General features: G+C 52.6%; 1 protein-coding gene across 4 annotated transcripts in view; it reads right to left on the reverse strand.

The window, feature by feature from the left end:
- Positions 1-9,561: 9,561 nt before the first annotated feature.
- The window catches only part of MMP17 (matrix metallopeptidase 17), a 51,222-nt gene continuing 40,023 nt past the window's right edge, over positions 9,562-20,760 (reverse strand). For all 4 annotated transcript variants that reach the window (XM_040577007.1, XM_040577009.1, XM_040577008.1 and 1 more), the window contains 6 exons: positions 20,182-20,358; positions 19,949-20,048; positions 17,307-17,389; positions 13,965-14,117; positions 12,086-12,343; positions 9,562-11,167 (listed from right to left, as the gene is read on the reverse strand). In XM_040577007.1, coding sequence (XP_040432941.1) covers positions 10,839-11,167; positions 12,086-12,343; positions 13,965-14,117; positions 17,307-17,389; positions 19,949-20,048; positions 20,182-20,358 — 1,100 coding nt within the window. In that variant the 3' untranslated portion in view covers positions 9,562-10,838. The remainder of the gene's footprint in view (positions 11,168-12,085; positions 12,344-13,964; positions 14,118-17,306; positions 17,390-19,948; positions 20,049-20,181; positions 20,359-20,760) is intronic.

The following is a 20,760-nucleotide window of genomic DNA, read 5'->3' on the forward strand; positions in this document are numbered from 1 at the left end:
CAGCTTATGCACTGCTGACTTACATAACGCCTGCTCTTTTTTTGGTTTTGTTGTCGTTGCTGTTATCCGAGAAACCAAGGCCTCTTAACTGTTTACACGTTAACTTCATTAAAGTGTAATGCCTCTTATCACCCAGCTCCTTGTAACAGGTTGGCTGCGTACATGTGTTTTCCAGGAAGTTTCCAACAGTACTGCTTGTGCTGATTGCAGGAGCAGTTATCAATCAACTGGTTTTACCTAGACAATGATATATGCATAACCTCTGCAAAGGGATTGTTTTCAACCTAAGTTCCATACGTGCTGAAAAAGAAAAGCTGCTTGGCAAAGTTTTCTCCCTGCACCCTCACGTCTTTGACCTTAACTCCCTGCCAGTGCTAGGGACCCAGGAACGTAAAGGACTTAGCCCTCTGCTACCCAACGCCTCAAATGTCAGCAAATGTCGGGGTCAGGCCATGCCGATAAACTGAATTTAAGCATTTCTAAGGTGGGCCACAAAGAGGCTACCCACCTTTTGCACTCTGCCTGGAACATCTACATTTTCATATTTACTTTTCTTACATCCCCGCTAGGCATGATTTTCAAGTGTCAGATGGAGCCTGGAAGGAGAGCACGACAGAGCACTTGGGGACGCAGGCTACTGGGAGATTCCTCAGCTCTTACACGGCCTCAGAAATGACCTCAGTAAGAAGCAGGGAGCTGGAAGTGCCTGCCAAAATTGATCCTTTTTGGAAATGCAGACAGCAGCTGAAGCAGACAAACCGTGCTTCTTGTCTCTGTTGCCTGTTATGAGTACGACAAAAAAGCAAGCCAGGAAAAGCTCATCTCTGACACTATTTTTTTTTTCCTGAAGTTCTTGAAAATTTTTAATATTTTTTTTTAGTTAGCTCAAGTAGAGATGATTTGACTTTATGTTATAGCATAGAAATTAGGGGAATACTGCACGCTGTGTAAAATGAAACACTAGAGATATCTTCCAAAGGACAGCACAAAGAGGAGGTAATTATAAAAGGTATTTAAGCCTGAAGACTCAGTCCTTTACATTTCAGGGCTAACAAATTCCTGATAAGAAATTTCTGAGCCAAAAAAAAAACATCTCACAGTGGGACTAATGGAAAAATCCCAAATTAACTTGAGAAAGCAATCAGAATTTGTTAAGCAGGAGAGATTACCCAGTCCAGGCTGATGCTAGGAAAGGCTGGCAGGACTGGGATGCTCTGGGCATGATCCAGAGCCAGCTGGGGTACCCATGGCAGAAACATCCACTGTCTATCCCTCTGCTACAGAGTCCTGCTCCAGAAACAACCCAACAAGCTGCGTGGAGACAAGGAGAGCCCCGTGGGCAAGGCAGAAAGCCCCCCATGGGCTTGCTTGGGCCTCTTCAAACTCCTGGCCTGGCAGGCTGGCCTGTGAAATCCCACACAAGTGGATATGCCTTTCCCACCTTTATCCCCCAGCTTTCAAGAGGCCCAGTGACACCAGTGCAGCTCTGTTTCTGAGTTCATACTTGATCATTTCACTGTCCCGTTCCTGGCTTTACCAAGTGCTGAAGCATAGCAGCTTCCCAGGGACCAAGAAGCAGAGATCTGCAGCTCACGAATTAATTACTTAGCAAGTCTCTTTGGCTCCTTCGTCAGCTCAGCCAAATGAAAATAAGAGCTCCAGTCCCAGAGAAACGGAGGCCTCCATGTGGCTTTGAGCTTGGGACTTTCCAACAAAAGGCTTTTTTTTTTTTTTTTTCATGCACTCTGAAGTATTTGCATGCAGGCTGACAGCTTGCATGCCAGGCAGTGGGGCAGAAATCAGTAACAGAGCTCCGAAATTCACGGTGAAAATGCTCTTCTGCAGGAAACCATGCACAAAGAGCAGACACTTTCCATTTGACACAGGAAAAGTCTGAGGACTTTTTGCAAAGGCCGCATTTCAATCACACTCAGTAATTTCCCCCAACTTAGAACCCAATTGTTACTTGTAGGTGTTTCAGCTTGGTGAGACTGCAAAGCCAGAGCCAGCACGGTGGAAATCCTGCACCAGCAGGCTCTGCAGAAGCTTGTCATGTATTGCCTGAATGGAAAGAGTAACAACTGAACACAAATATTTGAGTTCCTCTTTGTTCCTGGCAGGGCTCTTGCAGCATACATGCGAGCAGATTGCATTTGTTTTTGCTGGGATGGGAGAAGCAATAGAGACAGCCGGGTACGAGCCGAATCCAGCCCGCAGCAGAGGCAAATGTAGCTCGCAGTGCCGTGCCCACAAGTGCAGGGCTGTGTACCAGCACAGTTACTTTTATCAAGCCAGGACGAGTTGCTTCCCGGAGCCTTATCAGGCTGAAGATCAAGGATGGTTGTTTATCGGGAAGAGCAGCACAGGGCAGAAGCTCCAGCGGGTAAATCCTCAGCCTGTGGGTGTGCGCAGAGCCGAACCAAAAGGCCCCAGCTCCAAGTAAACATTCAGGAGGTCCAGACTTGGACATACCTTAAAACTGCTCCAGCTTGGCCACGCGCCTCTTGACCAGAGCAAAGCACTAGCCAAACAGCGGCACGCTCCAGAATAATGGCACATTCCTGTCCTTATTTCAGAGCAGGGACACTGGGGAGCTCAGTGACCCCGGCTGCACGATCACACGTTTACCCCATTCATCTGCAAGTCCAAATACACAGCACTGCTGTTGCTTATAGGGCTAATTTATCTGTATGAGCAGTTACAGTGTGGTCACCTTGTACTTGGCACTGTGGAAACCTGTGCAAGATGTTTGCCCATCCCAAGAAGCCCAGGAGCAGCAGCTGAGGCCCCTGCCATCTGCAGAACCCGAGGCCATGAGCAGGCTTGGTTTCGCTAATAGCGCTGGTGCAATTCAAACAGGCTGTGGAAAAACAAACCCAGCCCATCGGTCAATACGTCTGATTCCCTGGCTGGTGGCCCAAGGAGAGAAGCTGGAGAGCAGAGCAAAGTGTGCAGAGGAAAGCCCTCGAGGCAGACACTGCTGCAGAGCTTCAGCTCCCCAGCTGGCTGCTGCTCCCCTCATCCTCCCATCACAGGACAGCAGTGACCAGAAGGGGCTGCTCATCAGCAGCTTAGAGTAAAAGTCCTTAGTGACATAATTTTCAATAGATATAAGAGGTGAGATTAGAGTTAATTTGTTATATAAATACATATATATATATATATATATATATATATATTTTTTTTTTTTTTTTCTACTGCTCACCTTGCCTGAATTGTGGTTGGCTGATGACTGCATAGGTTTTTGCTCTGCCATTTAAAAAAAAAAATCTATACTCCTGACTGCAAGAGGAAACAAGCGGAGGAGGAAGCCCAGCAGCAGCGTTGTCTTTGCTGCTCTGCCCATAAAGATGGGCTCAGCCAGCCACAGCAGCTGCACAAGTCGGTCTTCTGCAGCAGCTGAGCTTTTTCAGCACTGGGAAGAGCAACCCAAAGCATCCACCTCCAAAAGCTCAGTGTTATGATGGATATTCATTGCTACTGAATTATTATTCCGTAGCATTTGTCAGAGCACTTCACACCCATCTATACCTGCCTGCTTCAGAAGCTGGGTTCAGGTGAGGCCAGCGCCCTGACGCAGCTGCAGAACAATGCTGTGCTTTCTTCCTGCTATCTGCACCGCGGTCACACCCCCGGCAGCCCAGCTGCCCGCACCTGCCGAGTCCAGCCAAGCCCAAACAAAGCTGGAGATAGCGATACTCACGCCACAAGGACGGGCAGCCAGACAGTTCTGCCTCGTGGAGCCCGTTTGCAGGTGTTTGCTCACGCTTAGCAACATGGAAAAGCAAGTAGGAAGCAGGCTTGAATTAAAACTGAAAGCCATAATTGTGTTTGCGTGGCTCAGGTGGAGCTGGAGAGCACTCCCAGGAGCATTGCGTGTGGCCCCTTTGGATATTTGTCATGCCCATTTCTCGTGGCAGCCTCCTGCCAGGACCCAAGGAGCCAGGATTGCAAAGGGATCAACGTCTCCTGGTGAGCACTGGCCGAGCCAGCCCATATCAGTCATTCCCCAGCTACTTATGGAAGGAGGGACCGTACCCTTGAATGGCATTGCCCAGGGTCCGTGGAGGTGCCAGCAAGCACAGCTGCAGTCCCCATGTCCCACAATGAGGGGACAGGCAGGACAGGGCCGAGCATGGAGCCCTGCACCTACAGAGGCACGGGAGGCGAGGAAGCCTGACCTAGCTGCACACAACAGTCAGATCACGACGTGCTGAAGAACGTTTCACTTTGCTAGTGAGAAGCTGCTCATGCCCCAGGGGCACAGCAGCACTGGGGCCATCGCCCTTTGCTGCAGAGAGCCCAATGCAGGTCTGGATGCAGCTGATGGTTGAGCTGCACTTCACAGCCCCAGTGACAGCACACGCGGGACTACGGTACCAAGCTTTTCCGTTGCATCACTGCTACCCTGCTTGACCCAAGGGTTAAGAATAGCAGTCGGGCTCCACCACCCCACGCTGCCAGAACGAAGCTATTTCGGGGCAGCAGCGGGCTGGCTCCCCTGGCAGGGCCGTCCCGTGGTGGGGCCCAGCAGCACCCCAAGGAGCTGGAGGCCGATGGGGACATGACTTCATTCCTACAGCACGGGATGTGCCAAGTGGTTGGCATGTGCTTTGCAGGGGAGGGGTAGCAAAGACCTTGCAAAACTCCGCCCGCCCGAGCATGGCTTTTGCTTAGAGGGGTTCTGGTCTCACTTGTTTATCCTTGTTGTACGTTTTCATGAAAGCCTTCCAGAGCCAGCAGAGCTGAAGAAAGTGCGTTCCTGGCAAGCTGCTCTCAGCCCCTTCTCTTTCAACTCAAGACTCAGCAGCATACACAAGGCATTGTGTTTCTCATGAGACCAGAATAGGATCCATGTGCAGTTTCTTCTTTGAAGCTATCCTGAGGGCCCAGACACGGTGCTTGCTACCGATAGAGCAGCTCTGAGCTGTTTCACAAGCTCTCCTTGTAACACCCGGCCCATGCACAGGCTCGGCACTGACCACATCCCATGCAGGCTGAGGTAACAGAGGAAGCCACAGAGCAGTGGTGAAGGCAGGCCCAGGACCCAGCGAGAAGCCTCATTCACCAACACAATCAGCTCCTGCCTGCTGCAGGCCCAGGGCTGGGCCTCTCACTTGTGTTCGGTGTGGTGCTATTCCCCCTGCCAGCCACACTCACGTGCTGAGGGAACCTCAACGTCCCCCTCACATCTTCCTCATCGGAAAAGGAAGGGAGATGTGGAGATGGATGAGGGAGATAGACACTGTGGTGCTGTGCAAGCATTGCTGAGCACTAGAAATGCTCTGAGGAGAGACATCTGCACCCCTCTGAGGCCCAGGGTGAGGAAAAGCAGGAATTCCCCAGGTACGTGGGTACCTCAGGAGGAAGAGGCAGCTAAGCAACCAATATCATTGCAAAGTTGCTCCACTCTGCTCGTTTCTTTACACCCACATTCACTGCAGCCTGGGAACACTGTTGTGGCCCAGTAGCAGTCTGGTCCTGCTCACTCCTGGCCTCCTGTTCCCAAGCTGGGCCATCGGAGGGTTGCTACAAGTGATGTGGGACTTCAGATCCTCATGAGCCCGGGCTGAGAGCCTGCTGTCCTCTCCTGGGTGGTGCTCACCCATTACGCAGAGGAGTGAGGAGCTCTCTAACCACAGGTGCCTGCAGAGCTCTGGGATCTTTCCTAACAGGCCATCGACTCCAGCTTGAGCTGTGCACATTTGTGATGGGGGGCAGGACTTCATGGCAAACGAGGAAGAAAAGGGCATATGAACACAGCGGTGGAAAAAGGGACTGTTAAAGCAGGTAATCGCTGCAAAACACCTTTACTTTTATGTGCTCAGAAAAACAGAGCAGTTACAAGCCTGGGCTGAGCATAATGATGACATTTCAGATAAGTTCAAGCACAGCGATGCAAATAAGTGGGACAAAGAGCTACCAGTGCTTCTGGGGAAATCCCTCCCCACGAGCTCTGTTTGAAGGCAGGGTTTCAAGGCACCAGCATAATTTCATGACCACAAGCCTTCATTGGCCACAGTTACCCCATTACTTGGCAACTTCAGAAACAAACAAACCCGTCCTATGGCTCTGCCTCCTCGCTGATGCACAGGAGCCGACGTGTGCAGCATGTAGCTGCCTACCCACCTACCTGGAGCAGGATGCTGGGTCCCCAGGAGCAGAGGAGCCGCGCGATGCAAGATGCTTTTACACAGCTGGTAATGAACAGGCTCCACATGAAGACCACCCAGCACCATAAATTCATATTCGCCAGACAAAAACAGCCCCAGATCCCCAATAGCCATCAGTTTCTCCAAACTGGCTGGAGATGGGAGGGAGCCATTGTCACCGAGTTGCCCTGTTATCACCAAGCTCCCTGTCCTACTCCGCAGGTGAAGCATGTCACTGGTCAGAGAACACTGGTTTGTGCAGCACAGCTGAGTGGCAAGTTAATAGGGCACTTCCACCCTCTGAAGCTCAAAGGAGGGGCAGACAGGCTTCTGCAGGCATCACAGGTGCTCCCACCCTCAAATCACCTCTTGTCCTGAGGGACAGGAGCACGGTCAATGTCTGAGCCCAAGTGAGACCCCGAGGTTTCCAGCTGCAAACACACTGGCTGGGTTTGGCTTTTCAGATGTGGGGTGGGAAGGCCTCTCCCCAGGAAGTGTGTTTCCTCATGTCAAGTCCAAAGAAGCCACCACAAGCCAAGCAGCAGAACCCATAAATCTTGACGCAGTTCCTTGTGGAGCCTGTGAAGTCTGGTCCCCACCGCAACAGAGTGGCCTCGTTGTCGATGCAGAGGGCCAGCAATTCCTCTGCCAAGCTCTGAAAGCTGCTTGGAGCAGACAGATTACTCCAGCGAAAACCAGGACTGGGCTTCATTTTATTTATTTATTTATTTTTTGACTGTTTTGGGTGTGCAGTCAAGCTCAAAGCCCCTTAAAACACACGCACATAAACAAAAAACCCACATCCCAGATCCCTTCTATATTATTGAAGAACAAGTCCACCAGAGCTGGCAACCCAACATCAGGTTAGGGTTTCACTGCTGACAGGATAATAAATCTTGCCAGAGGTTTGGGATTTTGTTTTATTATTACTTTTTTTTTTTTTTTTTTCCAAACCAAACCCCAGAAATTTGGGTGGAGGACAGGGAACTGCTCTGGCAGCTCTTGTAATAATCTTGTTGGTACCACGAGGCCAGTAATAACTTGTACTGCAGGAGACCGCTTCCCAGTTTACAGCCCCAGCACATGCCTACAGAAATCCTCCACATACCATCCAGCTTTAATAGCCTCTCCTATTCTTAGCACAAACTTGCCTCCTTAGAGACTATTGCAGTGCCATGTACTCCCTGCTTTGGCTGTCCTAAATCCCTTCCTGGCCTGTTACAGCCCCACGAGGGCCAGCCAACTCCCCCTGTCTAGAAATTTCAGGGAAAAGCAAGGAAGTGATCCAGAGCACTGAGCTTACCAGGAACTGCTGGAACACGGAGAGCCAGGACGAGTCCTCTCACCCTGACAAGGCATCCCCCGGGCTTGCTGTTCCAGCAGCTCTGGGTTCAGCCTGGCTCGTGCACCACATGCACCTGGCAGAGGAGATGGAAAAAGCAAGGTGGCTGGGCTTGAGGCAGCTCTGGGATTTGTCCTCTCCTAGCCTGCCATCTGAGAAGCAAAAGGCAGCTCCAGGGCCTGTGGCAAGGCAAGAAGAAGCTAGGAGCACCTGCCCACCTCCTGGTAGAGAGCATCGGCTGGAGTAGCTCCACCTGAGCTAAGGGGCTGATCCCCAGGGCCTGCTCTCCTGACCCACAGCTGTGCAGGGGCATTTGCTGATTAAACTTTGGGGTTGAGGAGAGAAATTTCTTTATTAATAAATCAGAAAGTTGCATTTGAGAAAAGCCCTCAGGGATAAGGGTTGAGTCTTCCCCTCAGCTATTCTGGGGCTGTGGAAGGCAGCGGCCTTCTGTTACACACAAGTTTGATGTATGATTTGAATCAGCAAGTAAAGAGGAGTCCCTTCTCAACAGCTTTATTGTGTTTCTTGAGCTGTTAAACAGCGGGGCTTGTCTGAGATAAATTATTCTTAACGTTATTCCCGTTTTTCAAATCTAGGCATGGCCATGGCTTTAGCATTTCAAAACTGCTCCCGCCCAACTTAGTTTTTCATTTTCTTTCCTAAATCTATCTATCTATCTTTCTTTTTCTTTCTTTCTTTCTTTCTTTCTTTCTTTCTTTCTTTCTTTCTTTCTCTTTCTTTCTCTTTCTTTCTTTCTTTCTTTCTTTCTTTCTTTCTTTCTTTCTTTCTTTCTTTCTTCACTTTTTCTTCTCTTTTTTACTTTTTCTTTTCATTTTTTACTTTTCATTTTTCCTTTTCTCTTTTTAGTTCTCTCTCTTTCTCTCTCTCTTTTTTTTTTTTCTTTTCTCTTCATTTCCTTTCTCTCTTTTCTCTTCCTCCTTTATTTGTTTTTCCTTGCCCCCCGCTATCCCCCCCGCCCTCCGTGGCGGCCGGGCCGCGGCCGGGGCTCTGCTGCCCTCCGGCGGCCGCGCCGGGGCCTCCCGCTGGCGGCGAGGCCGGGCCAGGCGGGCTTCAGGCCGCACCCGAGGCCGAGCTCTGGTTTGGGTTAAAATCTGCCATGCCCAGTGGTCTTGGCCCGGTGGTTTTGACCTCTGGCACGCTGGGGCCCCTCAGCCCCACCAGGCGGGACCGCAGCAGCCCCATGGGGGGGCCGAACCCGCTGTTTTTAGGGGGCTCTGCCCAGCACCACGGTGGCCCCATCCACCTCCAAACCTCCACGGGTTTGGCCTGGGCACCTCCGCGTCCTCCTGGGGCTGGAGGAGCCATTCAGCCACCCTGCCCTCCACCCACGTTGGAGGGATGCTCCGGCACAGCCCAAACCCTCGGCTCCTTTTCTGCCCGCTGCCGAGGGCTCTCGATACAGTGGTGTCTTTGTGCTGGGGACATCTGCTCGCATCGTCCCAGCCCTCCGGCAGCGACCCACGGGTGGCACTGACCCCTTTGGCCCCACAGCGAACCAGTGACCTCCCGGGGAAACTCTCCAGCTGCCATTTCCGTCCTAGGATGCGATCAGCCATGGGGCGGCTTTGCCAGCGGCTGCTCGGGGCCTGCACTGGAGGCAGAGCCGTGATGGCAGCACAGTGAACGTTCTCCTCAGCTTTCATCCCGTCACTTTGGGTACCAGCACCACTGCAAGCACGCTTGTGGGACAGCGGGTTTTACTGGCAGCACAGTAGGACATCCTCGATGCCAGCAGGAACAGAGAGGGGACAAGGGGGGCCTGGAGTGAACGTCACCTAGCACGGTTACACACTGCAGTTGGCAAAGTGACTGTGCACCACTTGGGGTGGATTTCAACTGCTTCAGATGCTGAATTCATGGAGACATTCAACATGGCCTTTATCCTCTGCAGAGCAGAGAGCTATCCAGGGGCCTGCCAGACCTTGGTGCAGGGGGACGCTTTGTCCTTCAGGTCATGGCTGCTGAGTCCCCCGTCCATTCCAACAGACACGAGACACAACAGCAATATTTTGTACCTGTGTTCTTCAAGGAAGCATTGAAAGCCACTGAAATATTATTTATTGTCTGCAGGCGGAGTCAGGGGGCAATGGTGCGCTCCTCCTGCACTGACAGATGTCCAAGGGGTCCTCTGAAAGGGCCCGATCCAAAATTGCATCAGGCCTCAGAAGAGAAACAGAAGCCATGGTCTGAGCAGGCTGGGATGTGCCAGTGCAGTGAAGGCCTTGGGACAAGAGGCTGCCCCAGGGCTCACCATGGGCTCGCTGTAGGAGCAGGTAAAAGTCCAGGACCATCCTAATGCACTTCTTGACCTTACTTCTGTTGCTCTGAACCCTTGGCTGAGGCACTGGGAAGAGCACATCCCTCCCTCCCCACCTTGGCCCACCCTCTGTGGTGCAGCCAGGTGTGACAGCACCACAACTGAACTCCGTACATCTCAATCCCTCCCGAAATGTAAAACAACATGGTAACAGAAGCTCCAAGAGCAGAGGAGTTCCTGCGCAGGGATTAGGCTGGTGAGACGGCCGTAGTCACATCCCATCCGTAAGGCTGCGCTCAGCAAGTTGCTGCTTGCGTGGTGGTAAGGCTGCGCCCGAGCCTGAACAGTCAGCACCTTACTGAAGGTGGCAGGCTTGATCTGGCAGAGGAGCGGGAGAGCTGTGCATAGGCAGCCAAGGTTTATTAGATAAATTGTTAAATTCAAATGACCTGGACACAAAGATAAGTTGCACTGCCTTCTGAAAGGCAAAGGTGTTTTTGACCTGTAGAAACTGATACAGGTTACTAAGACATCAGTTACCACAGAGGATTTGACAGTAAAACGATCACCTTGCAGTTAATCTTAGTGGAATCAAAGTTTCTCTCTACCTAGTACATCCAATGGGATGTGCACGTTATGTCAGCGCAGCTACCGCGCCGCTCCCACAGCCCTGCTGCCTTCCTGCCAGGGTGCTGCCGCCTCTGCTGTCCTCATCCGACCACAGCAGCTCTTCCCTCCCTTGTCTGTGGTGTTTGAACATCCAAAGCAACACATCTCTATGGGACATTTCTAAATTCAATGTTAGGCTGCTCTCATCTTTAGCTGGATGGGGGAATAAGAAGGTGCAGAACTCAAAATCTGTTATTAGACCTTTAAGCTAAAATTAAAAAGAAAAGAAGAAGAAAAAAAAAACAACCACGGTTCACTTCTCATGGAGAATTCAAAACCTTCACTGGCATGTTCCTAGGAATGTTTTTCTGCTTGCAACAGTTAGCGGCACGGGACCGCATCCACCTCCAGTCCCTGGAGCACCATGGCGCTGTCTTCCCTGTGGGGTGAGATGTCATAGGGCTGCACGCACCAGTGCTGCTGTCCACACGCTCGCCAGCACGAGGCTGGCAGACAGTCCGAGCACGGGGCAGGCCCGCAGGGACTCGGAGGACGAGGTGCAGGAGCAGACCTCGTAGCCGTTCTCCGAGCGGCTCTCGTCGTGCTGCCCGGGCTTGGAGCGCGCCCCAGTCCTGCTGCTGCCGGCTGCTTCTGGGGAGTCAGCCTGCATGTCGCTGCACACCAGCCAGTCCCGGGCGATGGACTGCGGATAGCCAGCCTCGGCCTCCAGCTCACTGTCCAGCACTCGCCAGTACTCCTTGCCCCTGAAGAAGTAACTTGCACCTGGGAAGAGACCAAAGCCCAGAGGTGAGATGAGCAGGGACAGGCAGTGGCTCAAGAGGATGGCACAGAGCGCCGGGAGCAGCAAAGGAGCGCTCCCACCCCATGGAGCCGTGAGCCGCCAGACTGGGGTGAGATGCTGGCTTCTGCATCAGGTCCTAGGGCAGGTGCATCCCCTGGTACTGCAGGAGTGCAGGGTTAAAAGCCCACAGCCATACACGCCACACACATCCCGGTCTTGTAACAGGGCATGGTGAGGCTGCAGATGACAAACAACCTGAGCCTGACTCATCCTCCCTGCATGGGTGGCCGGTTGTGCCCAACAGCATCCGAAATTTGGAAAGCCTCTGGAAACGTCCCTGCCGTGCCTGGTTTAGTGGCTGCAGTTACACTGCTAGGTCGCCAGTAAATAAAACGTGGAAGTGCCACTTTATTGTGAGCGAATGGCTGCTTTTAAACACCTCCCACGACAATTTTTTTTGTGGTCTTTGCAAAGGGAAGGGGCCACTGAGAAATTTCATGCCTGGGAAACAAGTGCTAAGTCTGGGCGAAACACTTCCTTTAAAAATATTTTTGTCCACAATCTCCTGTATCTAGGTAAAAAATCCAACAACAAAAAATTCAGTGAAGAGCAAACCAGCAGGTATTAAGATAAAATCGCCACAAAACAGCATCAACTGTGCTCTTTTAGTAAAATCAAATTATTAGGCACCCAGGATATTTCTGTTACCTGCTTGAATGTACAATGCCTTTTAGTGAGCAGGAGGAGCTCTGGCTCAAAGCCTCCCTCCCTCTCTGCAGCTTTTAGACAGGGAAAGTGCCGGGGCTTAGCGGTGCAGGCTCCGCAGACGGGGCTGTATCTCAAGTGCAAACGAAGCATTGCTTTTTTTCTCTCTTTTTCGAACCAGCATACGGACTCACCGTCTGACCACCTCATGGCATCATCTAAAGGGCTCGGAATTCCCTTCCACAGAATGGTCTCCGAGGGGTACCCGGGGTCCATCCTCCGCTCGTGGTCATCGTAGCGCCAGTAGAGGTTGTCCTTAAAGAAATAAGTCTTGTCATTGTGGGCCCAAGAGAAGGCGGCGTCGATCCCTCCTGGCGGCAGCCCGAAGTCCGAGATGGGCCGCGGGTATCCTTCCTCCACGTTGTTGTCCTTGAACACCCAGTACCTGTCTCCTGAGGAAAGAAGCACGGGGCACGAGCGCGTTAGTTTCACAGCCGAGGCCAGCCTTCCCCGCAGACGAACTGATGCTTCGTTATCTCTTGTGATGGTCGTCAGGGTGAGCTCTTGGCATGGAAGGATGGGTCGGAGGGGAGCAGCCCATCGGGGAACCTCTGCCCTGGAACAGCTGCTGGGTTTGTGCCAGGCTGCTTGAGCTGAAGGTCCCCGTGGTCACACAGGGAGAACGAGCCCACATCTCTCATTTCCCACTTCATGCTCTGCCACGGGGGCGGGCTTTCTGCTCGCACGAGGTCTCCCTGGGGACCTGCTACATGGCAGCCTCTCTGCAGCACCCTGTGGGTCTCACCCGACCTACTTTAAATGTCAGGCTTCTTCCTCGGTTTTCTAGAAAACGCGAAGAGGTGCTTAAACACATGCCCAAGCATCAGCAGCAGGAACTCAGAGGACGGGGTAATTTGTGTGCTTTGGTTTGTGTCCAGGGATCAATGAAACAGCACTGGAGAGCCAGAATGAGACAATATTTTATAGCTGGAAAGTAAACCTCTCATTTCATCTTAGCAGGCAGGCAGGGCTAAATAACACATCACCAGTGGCCGCAGAGGGCTGCGCAGGAGGGCAAGGCAGCTGCCAGCCCTGGATCTGGACAGGCTGGGCGATGAGAGCAGGGGGAGGCACGTCCCCATCGTCCCCATCGTGCTGCTTGCAGGGCGAGCCCATGGCCAGGCGCTGCTCTGTGCACACATGGCTTTGGAGGACCCGGGGCCCCCATGTGCCTGGGCGTCATCTGGGCTTGGAAACGCTTCCCCGAGCACACAGGCGGTGTGGGATCCGCTACCGAGACCCAGCCCGTGCCTGCAGCCTGGCTCTCATGATTCAGCACTTCTGAAATCAATAATTCACCCGCGTTTGCAGCCGAGTGGCAGACAAAAAGCAATTTCCAGCTGGGACGAGCTCAGTGTCACCGACTCCTCCTACGCAGCTGCTGCCTGTCTGCAGGGCCCCGCGGCGGGCACGGGAGGCGACACAGGGACCTGGTGGGGGCAACACAGGGACTTGGTGGGGCAACGGCACCAAGGGGGTTTAGCCAACGTCATGGCACACGTGGGATGCTCAGCGGACATTCGTTTAGGAACCAAGAGCTAATCTCTTTCTTCCAGCTCTTGTGGAAGAAACTGGAGAGCTGCTTATTTAAATAAAGAGAGGATTATATCATGTATTTTAAGAAAAATATTAAAGTAGCAGCATTAGTAAAACCAAGCTCTTCAGGTTTTCATTCTTGTCCCCCCCGGCTTCTTTTCTTAAAAAAAAACAAAAGGCAGGAAGAAAACCCCAACTCTGTAAAGTATGTGAAGGGCAGTTTCTGCTTTTATTTTGTTCTTGGAAAGCAGAGATTTCAATTAGGTTTGGCTGCAGTTTACCCTAAGTGAAATTTCCCCCATTTTCTGCAGAACGTTCTGCTTGCCCTCCCCAAGGTGTCTCCTGGCCTCAGGTGTGGACAGCTCTTGGACCTGCCCCGGGAGGAGGCGGGCACCGGTGTCCCCTCTGCAGGAGGGCTCAGAGCCCAGGGGGACCCGGGCGTGGGGCTGCACGCCGGGGCACCCGCGCTGTTCTCACCTTTGAAGAACACGATCTTGTGGTCGCTGGTCCTCTCGTAGACCGCGTCCACGCTGTCCAGGTTCAGGGGCAAGCCCCGCCAGAACCGGTGGATCTGAGCCGGCTGGAGGGAGACCAAGTGCTTATTGCGGGTCAGTCTCCAGAAGTACTTGCCTGGAGGGACAGACCGGGCGTTACTGACCCACCCCGCCACCCGCCTGCGCCGCGGGAGAAGCCGGCGCCGCGGCACGCGTCGGCAGTGGGAAGCCAGGCAGAAGGTGAGAGCTACAGGCTTCCCAGCAGCAGCTGCTGGCGCTTGCTATTCCTGGCAGCCGTTGGAAGAAATCCCCTTTTTGGGAATCCAAACAATCCTCCAGCCACCGCACTGCCTGGGACTCCCAGCCGGACTTTTTCATCCTCCCCGGGGAGCTCCACACAGCGAGATCCCGGTCAGAACAAGACGTCTGAGAGCGAACCCTCAACTTTGTCTCACGTTTGTAATTGCCCGTTAGAAATCATTGCGTGTTATTTACATCTGCTCTCGCCTGGGTTCCCAAGGGAAACGAGCAACAGAAACCAAAGATGCGCCTTCGGATTTGCATTCAAGGCATTCAGCCCTTCCCCAGAGCTGGCAGATTGTGACACCGTCTTTCAAAATTTTATGGAAATTGGATCTTAGCCTAATAATGCAGGAGGCAAAACTCTAACACTTAAACATCTGTAGAGAGGGGGGGTTATTATAACTGTAAGGATTTATACCATCCTTGTTCCTCTGCTCCAGTTTGCGTATTTGCTCTATCTGACTGAGACCTACAAATGAATAATGTATTCAGATGTGGTAGGAATTGCTATAATTACAGATTCTTTTTAAGAATGTTGTAAAGAATAGAATTCAAATCTGGTGGCCATTGTATATCTATGGAAACACATGTAATTAAATAAAGATGATCTCTGCATCTCTAATTAGAGAGGCACTAGACAAAGACACATTTTCGCTTTTTTTCACAAGAAAAACATCCCAACATAATTCCTTTCCTAGTAGGTGTGTATCTGGGCTCCTGAGGGCTGGGTGCTTGCTGGCACAGCAGAGGCAACCCCAGCTGCTTTTGACTTTTTAGCTCTCTCCCAGCGATGGGCTCGGCGGGTGTGCAGCTGCAGCCGGCAAGCCTTCCATCGACATCTAAAGGCTGGCATACTCCGGGTCATCAGTTAGTTTTGTTGGAAACTATCAGATAAAAAACACCCAAAAGGTAGCGATTGAGGTAGCAATGAATTCTTAACGTGATAGCCCCGCTCTGCCCGTGCTCGTGTCTTGTCACAGCTAAGCCTGCTTGCCCAAGTGCTGCGGCTGCTTGGACAGTAGCTGCCTGAGCCAGCCACGGGGGAACTGCTGCCATCAGCATGCGGAAATACAATAAAATAAAAACTTCCAAACCCCATGTTTGTTTAAAGAGCTTGATTTAAAACCGTCTTCCAAGCTGGCAGACGGAGAAGGATGAAAGCCAAGTGTGAACTCCTGCCAACCCGAGCGTCTCATTTTACGTGGACGATGGGCTGAGGCAATTGCTTTCCTTAATACCAGGTGATTTCGATTCCAGCTGTGCACCACGCTATCAGTACTTCGGATGCCTCTGGCAAGATTGCTGCCTGCAAACACCCACATGGGCCAAAGTTGCTCCAAAACTTCAGAAGTCTGCAGCAAGGCACCCAAATCGAAGCAAGCAGGGTTTCAGAAGCGCAGGAAACTCACCACTGCCTTCAATAGGGCAAGTCCCTAGGGAGCTCGGGTGGCTGCATCGGGGGGCAGTGGGTGACACTTCTCTCCAGCTGGGCCAGCTCAGAACAAAACAAGATGTCCATCGACGGAGGGAGCTCAGCCCTGGAGCTCTGTAGATCCCTGCCCAGAGGTGATGTCCCCGCTCCCTGGCCTTGGCTGCAGGGCTCTGGAGGCAGCCGTGCAGCTGGCACGCGCTGACACTCTGCTCTCCGAATTTGCATTTTGGCCCACAGTAAATATATCCAAAAATAGACACCGAGATGGATTTCTCTTTAGTTTTCATCTTTTTCTTTCTTTTTTTTTTTTTTTTTTTTATCCCCTCTGCAAGACAGACAGCCATTTATCCCGGACACCAGTTCTTGTCTCTCTTTTTCCCTTCTTCACTGAGGCTTTTTGGAGCCAGCATCTGTACAAATGCCACGGGGGAACAGCCGCCGTTTTGTGCTCCCTCAGGGGCACAGACAATACCGAGTTCTCTGGAGCTCTTGCGGGTTACACTTGCCTGGAGGCTGCTCCTCACCCCTGCAGAGACGCTTTTGCTTCCCTGCTGGATGGCTTTGGGGTCACCAAGAGGTGGCCAGGGATGGAAAGCACTGCCCACTGGGCACTTTTCCATCAAGGGAAGATGGAAAAGAAAGCCTGTGGAGACCAGCATAGACGGTCTCTGTGCAGCTGAGGAGGCGCTGATGGGATCCTTGTCGGCAGCCGGGCACCCTGGGGACTCGCTGCCAGCAAGTGTTTGCTAACACGGAACCAGATGGCTCTGTAATTGTGCGCGTGTTGTCTTTGAGCGATGCACAGCAAGCGGCATTAAAGAAGATGAAGCGTGGGAGAAGAGTTGAAGGCATCCAGGAAAAAAGCAGGGGAGAGCTCCTGTTGCTCCCTGGTTCAACCCGTACTTTGGGTCTGATGGTGCACATCGCAGGGAGGGGTCACCTGCCCCAGTGCAGCTGCAGGCGCCTCTGCTCTCTCCATCCCCAGCACCTGCCAGCCCCCTAGTCTGCTCTTGGTCACAGGCTCCAAAGGTCAAAGAAAATCCATTTGTTCTGGGTGAAAAAATATCCATTTTCATCATTTGAAAAATTGTTTCAGTTTCACTGAATTTCTCTTCTTTTGGGATAAAAAAAAATCACTCGGTTTACTGCTCAGCTTTTTGGGTAGCCCTACCACATCCCTCTCCTCCTCCTCCTCCTCCCCCCTCGCAGTCCCCACTTAGCCGTGGTCTCTGCCCATCCCCTCACAGTGCCACTGTGTGTCCCCGGCCACCAGCCTCTTGTCACCCCTGTCACTGCGCTGTGCCTGGCAGGACAGAGCCGGGCTGTGGGATTTGCATAGACATTGATACATCCTCATCAGCCGTTCTCAGCCTTGGTGGATTGATTAAAGGTCTCAGACCTTTTATTTGAGTCAGATAGAGCCAGCAGCACGTGGGCCACTTTCCTGGGTCTGCAGGTCCCGCAGGACCCACGGTACTCTGCAGTCTGCAAACTCGGAGCCAATTTATCCTTACTGTCCGATACCGCCTCTGCAGCGCTGTCACACGAACGTCACCGCAGGGCTGCGGGCACACTGGGGCCGTCTCTTACCTTTGAAGAAGAAAGCCTCTCCCCTGATCTGAGCCACGGCGTCGAAGTGAGTGTTGCATCTGTTCGGCACGTCCCGCCGCAGCCTGCACAGAGACAGCCGGGTGAGCGGGGGCTGTGTCCCCAGGGTCCCCGTCCTGCAGCCCCCTCCCTGCCCCAAGCCACGGGGTGAAGCACAGGGGAGCAGAAGACCACAAGCTGTGTCCGTCTGGCGTTCCTCCTGCTCGAGCCCAGCCACGTGTGTGTGGATTTCCAAGGTGGGCACGGGCAAACACCAGCCTGCAGATGGCTCTGTGGAAGATGCGCTCCCTGGGCCACCGGTGACTGTCACTGGGAGTAGAGCAGGGACGTGCTCTTTGTCCACCAGCTCTACACGGTGGGGGCAGAGGTGGCTCACCACTCCCTGGTGGCACAGCGTGGTGTGGCCAGCTGTCCCCAGGCAGCAGGACGTGTGACGGGTAAGAGCCCCCAGCACGTCACTCCGGCACCTGGGGATGTTGGTGCTCTGAGGCCGAGCTCAGACACCAGGTAGAGGTGCCAGAGCTGCGACGCAGAAAGCAGCCGAGACCAACCAACGTAGAGGCGAGGTGATGCAGCATGATGCATGGGGAAAGCCACCTGGCAAGCATTGGGCTGAGCTGCTTTTAACAAGGTGGGTGGGAAAGGCGCAGGGTATGAAGGGCTTAAGAGCTACGAAGCCCATGTGAGAAATGATGATTGATAGAGAACAAGGAGAGGATGCTGGGAACGTGCAGAGAAAAGCTGCGGTGGGTGTCAGGGAAACATAAATCTAATTTGCTGATGGAAGATTCGTACTGGGCTGCCAGCACCAGCTCAGGCACAAAGTGAGAGACGTGGCAGTGAACGCCCTTCGCCCTCGCAGTCACATGTGGGGTGGGAAGAAGAGGTCACCACGAAGAAGTTTCCTGCTGCTGTCACCAGACCACGGCCTCCTGCACCACAGGAGAGCTGCCCTCCTCTCTCTGGGTCCCTGCCCAGTACCCAGAGGCTCCAGCCAAAATCTGGCCACGCAGAGCCACGTGGACAAGCTCCCTTAGAAGCTACACAGCAAGACAGGTCACAAGTGGCATCGCAAATTCACCCGGCTGTTAAACTGGACATGCACTAGACTGGGAGAGATGGAGGCTCCAGGCTAAGGCGAAGTATCCCTGACCTCGAGGAGCCCAGCTTGGTGGCAGCACCCTCGTGTGGAGCAGTACACAGCAAGAACCATGTCGTAACGCCGCCGAAGTCCCACGTTTGGGACACGCTGCTGGCATTTGCCATTACTGAAGACCTCACATGTAGCACTTTCCTCTCTCTTTACTCGCAGTCCCTACAGACTTCAGGCACAATTTGGATCCAAGATTTCACTGCACTTAAAGCAGTGCAGAGAGGACATTTATCTTTGTGTCACCGTGACTGCTAATTCCTTAGGGCACTCATTGCAGGAGCTCTGGCACCAAAGGCGTACAAATGTGGCACCTGCATTCAACAAAGGGTCCTCACTAGGTCCTCAGAGTGGCAAATTCAAAAGGAAAAGCCCTTCCGTGATCCCTGGCAGCTGGGACCCCCCCTGCGTGCAGGTGCTCAGTACCTCTGTACCGCGGGCACCACACCAAGCAGGGCAAAGTGGGGTGAAACAGGAGCCGAGATGGGCAGAACGGCAGTGTCTGGGGTATTTTTTCAAGATTAGATTCTTCTACAGCCCCGTTGCTGTAGGAATATTCCACTGTCTGTGCTCTCACTGCTGATATCCCCTCTTTGCAGGTGGGGAATCGAGACACAGGGAGATGAAGTGCCTTCCTCCAGGTCACACCTGGATGGGGCAGAGCAGGAGGGGAAGGTGACCGGCTCCATCTCTGCTGCTCTCACTTGGGGTGCTCCTGGTACTCAGCCAAAACGCGTGACCGTGACCTCCTGCCTTTTTGTTCGGTGTCCCTTCCCTTCTTAACTGCCTTGCTGCTCTGGTAGTAATACAATTTGGTAACTCCAACGCTTAGTAATGAGCTAGATCCAGATCCTCCCTTAATGAGGGCACGCTGGCTGCTTGATGACACTCTCAGTGTAAGCAGTCTGTTGCCAACTCAAACCTGCGTTGGAGTCAGGCTGCCGGTCCGCTTGTTCCAATATTCACCCCCGCAGGTACATTAGGGAGTTGCTCACCGTGGAAAGATTTAGGTAACTTATGCACGCACAAATCAGGATCCTGCAGAAGTTTGATTAAAATTTCAGCAAGGATGAGTTCACCTAAGGGTGATGGGGACAAATTGCCATTAACAGAAGTCAAATTTCAAGTTTTAGGGAAAGGCAAAGTGTTCCAAGATAAAGCCGAATTTCTGGACATGCCTTGAATGATAAGAACTAGCTAATGAATAAATAGCAACTGCCACTCTTTGCTGCTCTTAACCACTTCACTTGTGGTCTGGCTGGCCAGTGTCCACACACACTGCTTAAAAAAAGCAACAGTGTACACAGGAAATGACTGGGGGATGCGAGGAAGAAGGGGCACTCTGTGTGTGCATTTATCGGATCACAAGAGGTCCAGAGGGAAATAGCAAAGACAAGACCCTGATGTGGAGCTTTACTGTTACGTGTAAGTAAAGAACATCACCGACAGCTGAAAAAGAAGGAACCAGACTTACGGGACAGTGGAGCGGTTCTCTGGCAGCTCTGGCAGGATAGGATGGTCATCAGTTTTGCTCCCTTCAGGCTTGGCCGTGGGGGACACAGACTCCCTGACTCCTATGTGAAAAGACAAAGAAGCAGTAGAGGGGAACGCCGTCCTCCCCATGAGCCGACTCACCCCAGAAGACATCTATTCCAGCGTGCCCTGGGGCAGAAACGTGCCGCAGCTGGGAGAGGGACACGAACTTACCATAGAGCTGCCAGATGCGGACTTTGTCCTCGTAAGGCAGGTCGTACTTCAGAGGATCCCCCACTGGACCTTGGTAGTAGGGTCTCATGATAGACTCTAAGGCAGAGATGTGGGTCAGGCCGATGGCATGGCCAAACTCGTGGACGGCTACAGCAAACAGGTCCATCCCATGGGCGTCTGGAAATAAAGACATAGCTGAAATAAAAGTCACTCCGTGCTGAATGTATCGGGGGTTTGGGCAGGCTGTAAGAGAAGGAATAGGCATATGTTGAAAACACTGGAAAACAAGGTTTTGGAATAGGTGAAATATGAAAAAGAATTTTTCTCCTGTTGGAAAAAGGAAACTGAAATGGGTCACAGAAAATGGAAAGTCTCAGCCCTTTGCAGGCTTGGGGATCACCCCTCTTGTTCTCACATCACTGATGGTGCCTGAGACTGGGCATCAGGGAGAGTTTATTCAGCATTGACACCTCCCCAGTGGCTTTCTTCTCAGCCTGGGCTCTCTCTTTGTTCCCTTTTCCCCAAACTGATCCTGGTCGGTGCCTCCCTACCGCCCGGCTCCAGGCTGGCTGGGCCAGG

This window comes from Cygnus olor, chromosome 17 (assembly GCF_009769625.2).
Source record: "Cygnus olor isolate bCygOlo1 chromosome 17, bCygOlo1.pri.v2, whole genome shotgun sequence".
NCBI lineage: Eukaryota > Metazoa > Chordata > Aves > Anseriformes > Anatidae > Cygnus > Cygnus olor.